The sequence below is a fragment of the Elephantulus edwardii genome, unplaced genomic scaffold (genome assembly GCF_000299155.1).
Source record: "Elephantulus edwardii isolate Elephantulus edwardi_28Jun2011 unplaced genomic scaffold, EleEdw1.0 scaffold00140, whole genome shotgun sequence".
NCBI classification, from domain to species: domain Eukaryota; kingdom Metazoa; phylum Chordata; class Mammalia; order Macroscelidea; family Macroscelididae; genus Elephantulus; species Elephantulus edwardii.
Window position 1 is genome coordinate 64029 of NW_006399890.1, and position 7083 is coordinate 71111.

Below are 7083 nucleotides of genomic sequence, written 5' to 3' on the forward strand. Positions count from 1 at the left end.
AGGCTGACGGAGAGGCCGGCCGAGTGGGGGCCGCTCCGCCGCCGCCGCGGTGATGCGGAGCCGGTGCTGCGCCGGGCGGTGGAGTCAGAGCCGGGGCGCGGGAGCACGAGCTGCACCATCAGCACCGGCGGCGGCGGCGGCACCTGCACCAGCTCCCGGGCCCCGCGCTGCGCTCTCCGCCTCGCCGCGCCCGGGGCCGCCGCCCCGCGCTCTCTATGGATGTCAAGGCGGCCCCCAACGGGGTGGCCACCATCGAGGACCGCATCCTGCGGATCACCGGCTACTATGGCTATTACCCGGGTTACTCCAGCCAGAAAAGTAAGACGCCGCGGGGCTGCTCTGCGCGAGGCGCCGGAGGGAGGGAGGGGGGCGCGCAGGGGCGGCGCGGGGCTGCGGGCTGGCGCGCCGTCCGGACACCTGCAGCCCCGCAGGCGCCACCAGCGCCATCCTCCTGGCTGTGGGGGCCACGGGTGGGGGTCCAGTATGCCCGCTGTCCCCGGTGATAGACCCCTAGGAAGGAGAGAGGGCGGGGGCTCCCAGCCGTCTGCGCCCAGGAGTTTGCAAACAGTCGCAGCCCGCGGGGGTGGAGGGACGGAGGGGTCCTGGCAAGCTCTCCTGATGACCAGCTAATGGCCAGCTCGCCTCAGCCTTGATTTACCCTTCTGAAGCGGCTAACATGGGTGGGCACTTAGTGGGCTCCACTCGCCGAACGCCCCTATTGGGTGCCAGGCTGCGGGCGGGACACTGGAGACACAGGCTGGAGATACTTAGTGTGCCAGGTGGACCAACCCAGACCTGGGTCCCGGGCGACGCCAAGGCGACTGTGAGCGGGGCTGCGTGTGCAGATTAGCTCTGGGCTGTGAGACGTTACCAGCGCGGGAACTACTCGTGTTAAAACCTCTTGGGGGGAAGGCTCTCCACCCCACTCAGAGAAAGACCCTACTCAGTCCCAGAGGTTGGAATAGAGGACCCTTACAAAGAACTGGGGGGGGCGGGTAGAGTCAAAGGGAGAGGTGAGACAGGGCCTCTTGCCCCCTGCCTCTCGAGGGCATCTCTGGGCCCTAGGACGCTGTCCTGTGCTGGCGAGGTCATATGGCACCAGTGCGTCCACATTTCCGGAGCGATTTGGTAGGAGGTCAAAGAGGTGCGCCCTCTGAGCGAGCAGTCCCCACATCCCCAGTACACAAACCCACTGGATAAATTTTGCTGGAATGAGTTTTGGCAACAACCAAAGTGAAAGCTCGGGTTTTCTCTGAATTGGAGGAGTAGCTTGAGGCTTCATTTTCATGCAGGTGGAATTTCGGTTTTCAGTATCAGTGCATTTCTGGGTCAATAGATGGAGCTTAATTGATGTTTTTTTGTTATTTTTAACCAGAAGCTCCCAGATGCCTATCTGATTAGGGCTTTCCGGTGACATTTTGGGGTGCAACAAACCTTACAGTTTCCCTAAAACAAAAGACTTACACAAACTCTTAACATGTAGAAGAGCGAACACTTTTTGATCCATGTAACACTCTCCCCCACCGTTTGCTTTGTCAACTGCCTAATAATTCAAGAGCTTTGCTCTGTGGACTATACGGGCATTTTCTAGTCTGATACTGTATTTGGTTTCAGGAAAGGCCTAGCTGATTTGGAGGCTTCTGTCTAGCTGTTTTTAGCATTAGAGGATTACATATATTCATTTTCCATACAAAAGTAATTATAGAGTGTTAAAATTTTCTGGAAAGAAAATAACACACTGTGTAATGCTATTTGAAATCTTGGTACTATAAACTTGAAAACTTCAATTTTGTCCCCCCACCCCCAGCTGACAAAGCATTTCTTTTTAACCCTAGAAATTTAATTGAAGGTAGCGGTATGCTTTCTGGAGATTTCTTGAATTTCACTGTTAATATCTTAATTAGGAACAATGGCATTTTGACTGCTTAGAAAATGAATGTAGAAGCTGGGAAATTAGAGGATTCAGAGCATTTTGTGATTAGAATTTTTCTAACAATGAAACTTTGACTAATAAATAATAGGCCCAAAAGAATATTAGAAAAGTTTCATTTTAGATAAGGACATGTTCATATTACGTTTTGGGGAGTTTGTTTAAGGAACTGCATATGCTTAATTTGCAATACAATAACAAAACCAGAGGAGAAAAGGACACTGGGCAAAACAGTAACTGAAGACTAACAAGGAGAAAGCTGCATCTAGTAGGTTATTTTGATGGGCTCTTACCTAACTTCAGGTCATAGAATTCAAACCGTGAAGGCACAGAATTCCAGAAGAATTGAGAGAATGACATGAGATTTAACTCAGGATGTTCACACTTTCAGGAGTCAATAGAGATTGCTGTTTTGCACAGAGAGAGGCAGGGAGAGGAAATAATCTTGCCTTTAATGCAGGCTTTAACCAGTAAACAAACACATTGAAGCAAACCAGTACAATATGGTCAATTGATTTAGCAGCTACCAGGAATGAGCAACAGCTTGAGGAAGCCTGGAAGAGCATGCCAAGGAAAAAGTACTGACGTTGAGCTATGAGGAAGAATAGGTAATATGTGAGACCAAGGTGACATTCCCATTTTCTGACTTGTCTTGAATGAGGCCTTAGAGATGGGATGATTTCTCTTTACCTTTTGTTAGAGAAAAGGACCCATGATTAACATTGTGTTAATGCATCCTGCTTTCACGCTTGCTCAGGAACCAGGAAGAAGAATATCTTGTTCAGAATAAATTCTCATAGTCACAAGGATACAAGGGCGAAATGAAAGATCCTACAAAGTGGAGATACTTTATCAACTGCTTGCTTTATTGTCTTGTGAAAGGAGCTCCTGTAGTGCATTATGTATTGAGCTGCTGTCTGAAAAGTCAGCAGTTCAGATCCACCAGGGAGAGAGTTGAGCAGTCAGAATCAACTCAGTGGCAGTGGGGGTGGATTGGGATTTTAACTGAGTACTCAAAAGCATGCTACAAAGACAATGAAAACAATTCTTAATCTTTAGTTATTCATGGTGTCATCTCATTGCTCTTGAGAAAAAGGTGAAACATAACCTGACCCTCCAGTGAGCTATCGGGAGGTTTTAAATTGAATGGGGATTGACTGCCCATCTTTCTCCTGAGGAGCAGCTGGTGGATTTGAACCGTCACAGAGATGCCACCTTTGGATTAGTAGCACAGCTTCCTATGGACTTCATCACCAGTTCATCCCGATAACCCCAATCACTGAATCAATCCACCTCATAGAGGCTCTTCCCCTCCTGCGCTGTCCCTCTACCCTACCAAGCATGATGACCCTCTCCAAGGACCTGTCTCTCCTTACAACATGTCCAAAGTATGTCAGACAAACAATAAAATATTATATATTTCAAAGTGAGAAATACTTTTTGAAAATTACAACAGGATAAAAGTTCTGTATTCTAAAGGGGGGCAGATATTGTAGCAATTTGAGATAGGGTACTTATTATGAGAGTCACTGAGAAGTTGATAGTTAAGACCTGTAAGGCTGTAAGAGTGTTAAACACTTTAAGATGATGTTTCAAGTAGAAAGAATGCCCAATGTAAAGATCTGAGGTATAATGGAGAAAGATAAAGAAGACCTGCATGGCTGGATTTGGATGAATAGTTAGGAGAGTGGTTGACATTGATTCTTCATTTATCATCTTTGGTCATTGTCCAGCTCTCTGATGTATAACAAGTAATTGCAAAGACCAGGGCCTGAATCAGGAATACCTTAGTCTCCAGACTGACATCATTGCTCTTCAGCACTTTTGAAAGCTCTCTTGACAGCAGCCTTCCCCAGAGCAATTTGTCATTTGATTTCCTGACTGCTGGTGCCAAGAGTGTTGATTGAGGAGCCGAACAAGCTGAAATTGTTAACATCCTTAATCTTTTCTTCATCTATGATGCCATTGGCCCAGTGGTGAGAATCTTTGTCTTGATGTTGAGCTTCAGTCCATACTGAAGACTGCAGTCCTTGACTTTCTGCAGCAAGCGCTTCGGGTCCTCCTCAGTTTCTCAGAGCAAGGCTGTATCATCTGCATAACGTAGGTTGCTGATGAGTCTTCCTCCAATCCTGATGTCACATTCCTCCTCATAAAGTCCAGCCTCCCAAATGGTCTGTTCCTTATATAGATTTAAAAGGTATGGAGACAGGATGGATTTCTGATGCACTCCTTTTCTCATTTTGAACTGTGCAGTGTTTCCTTGCTCTGTTCTGAGGACTGCTTCCTGGTCTAAGTATTGGTTTCGCATGAGCACAATCAAGTGTTCTGGGATTCCTTTTCTTCTCAAGGTTAACCACAATTTGTTGTGATCCACACAGTTGCAGACTAGCCAATAAAGCATGGGAGACAAGCGAGTTATGAATGTATACAGAATGTGTTAATATAATGTTTGATCATATTATTTCAAACTGTTAAGTACAGAAAAGAGGAAGTCATGGTGATTAGGGGCAGGGAAAAAGTTGTAGGACCAATGAGATCAAAGTCTAGATGAGGTGAGTTGGAAAGATAGAGGAGATGACCAGAGAGAAGATTATGTGCTACAAGAAGTTATTCTTTCCATACCTTAAGCAAAAGGAAAATTCTATGTCTTATTGTCTTATATTTGTCAGGGTTTTAACAGAGAGTCTTTGTACAAGGAGGCAGTGGGCTGGATGCTGAATTAGATCTTAGATATTTGGAAATTAATTTTGATTAACTTATGTACAATTAACTCTTTGACTTGATGGCTTTCAAAAAATTCCAATCTTCCACTGAAAAGACATAACCCAATGACCCTTAATATGTTTACATTTTTTTGCTTCTCTGGTACACTTTAATCTCAGTTTTTGGTCTATACCATCTATCTTATCTCCATCAATATATATGGTCTATGGGAGAATATATATTGCATTATTCCAATTAGAAGTCATTTAGAGCTTTGTAAAACTGATGAAAAGTCACCATGAGCTGTAATGCACTCTACAGCAGTGGGTTTGGATGTGGCCCTATGTCACTACCTTAATTCTTTCCCTCATGTATTTATCAAGACATGGTCTTTCCAGTCACCTGCTATGCAGCTGAGAGTTGGACAATGAATATGAATGCCAAGTGAAGAATCAATGTCTTTGAGTTGCAGTGTTGGAGAAGAGTACTGAAAATCCCATTGACTGCCAAAAGAACGGCTACATCTTGGAGAAAGTGCAGCCTGAATGCTTCTTGGAGGAAAGGAGAAAAAGTCTCATTTCATATACTTTGGGCATACTTTTAGGAGAGTTATTCCTTGGAAGGGGGCATCATGCTTGGAAAAGTGGAGGGTCAGAGAAAGAAAGGAAGCCCCTCAGCAAGATGGATTGACACAGTGAATGGACTCAAATATGCTGGGAGGAATAAAGGCACAGGATAGGACAGGATGCAAATCTGTTGTTCATAGTGTTGCCATGAATTGTACTTGACTCAATGATACATAACAACAACAAATTATATATAAGCTCTGTCACTAATACTTCAAACGTGCCACCAAGAGGGATTAGTCTTTGGAAAAAAGGATATCCTGCTTGCAAGGGTAGAAGGGTCAGTGAAGAAGACGATGACTCTGGATGAGATGAACTGACATGTACTGTACCAATGGGGTCAGGTGTGTCTGAGAGGGGAGGCTGCCTCAGGATAAGGCAAGGTTCAGAGTCATTGTTCATAGGGTCGGTGTGAGCCATAGTCAATTAAATGGCACATGACACATTTGCGCACACACATAATTAAGAATTTACAGCCTCAGAATCCTGATAGCATGATGAGAGGCAATTGATAGTGGATTAGGTAGGTGGGTATAGTGATCAAGTTATAGTTTTCTCTTGGTGCCCATAAATTAATAATAAAATACCTTTCCTTTAATCCCAGCTTTGACCATCCTTTCTCTAGAAAGAACTAAGTTCTCTGACGCTCTGCCTTCTCCCACAGATCCCATGACTTAGCATTCCCCAAGGTTCTAGTCTCAGCATCCTCTCTCTTTCTGCTTTCCTCTAGTGACGTGCTCAGTCCACTGTTCGCAATCTTCTGAGTCTGTATTTCTAAGCGACTTTTTCTGAACCTAGATCTTTATTTCAATCTTTCTCCTAGCAGTCCTACCTGGATGTTCTCCAGGCATGTCACACACAAAAAATATCACCCTTTCCTTAAAACTTGCCTTGTCTTCTCTATTATCCTTTTCTGTTTCCAGTATATGTATCCACCCAGTTGTCCAAGTAAGGAGCCTGGAGTTAGTCTCAGACTCTGCCTTGTCTTCTTATCCTGTCTGCAGTTCTAAAACTCACACTCACTGCTGCAGAATGAGAGTTTACTCAGAGCTGACCCTCCAGTGGGTTTTTGGAGACTGTGAATCGCACGGGCGATTGTCCATCTTCCTCCTGTAGAGCAGCCGGTGAATCTGAACCACTGAGGAGGCCCCACTTTTGGGTGAGCAGCTCAACTCTTTAGTGACTCTGTCATCAGAGCATAGACCGTGAGAAGTCCTGTCTAGTTTACAAGTATGTGCTTTCTAGCCCTTTGCCACTGCCTTAATGTGTCCATCCTCTCACTTGCCCAGCCCTAACTTCAGATTCAGCATATACACCTTGACACTTCCCATAGTAAAGTCTTTCCTCCTCACATCCATGACCAAATATCTGGAATAATGTTCCACTTTCTGTGGGATACAGTCCAAACTCCAGAGCATGCCATAATCTGAACCAAGCTTAGATTGTTCTATTTTAACACACATCTCTCATCCCTCACCCCATTGCTAAAGTAATGCATGTTTAATGCAGGAAATCTGGAAGGCTGAGAAGCCAAGGGAGATTAAAGCAACATTACTCATAATTCTGCTGTTCAAAGGTGATTAATGTTAATATTTTATATGTATAACCTTTCCGTGTCTTGGACATATACAAACCCATTGCTATCAGGTAGATTATGACTCAAGGACCTTAGAGGAGAGAGTAGAACTGCTCCAGTGGGTTTCCAGGGTTATAGAAATTGGTTACTACCTCTCTCCAACAGAGCATTTCATGAGTTTGAGCCACTAACCTTGTGTTTAGCTGCCAGCCAATTTAACTACTGCACCAATGAGGGGTTTTGAAATA

At 44.9% G+C, this 7083-nt stretch overlaps 1 protein-coding gene and 1 pseudogene across 1 annotated transcript in view; both read left to right on the forward strand.

Moving 5' to 3' along the window:
- The first annotated feature begins 215 nt into the window (after positions 1–215).
- SLC35F4 (solute carrier family 35, member F4) overlaps positions 216–7083 on the forward strand; it is a 397435-nt gene continuing 390567 nt past the window's right edge. Inside the window, exon 1 of the mRNA XM_006894325.1 lies at positions 216–318. Within this exon, the coding sequence (XP_006894387.1) occupies positions 216–318 (103 nt within the window). The remainder of the gene's footprint in view (positions 319–7083) is intronic.
- The window catches only part of LOC102854728, a 7159-nt pseudogene continuing 752 nt past the window's right edge, over positions 677–7083 (forward strand).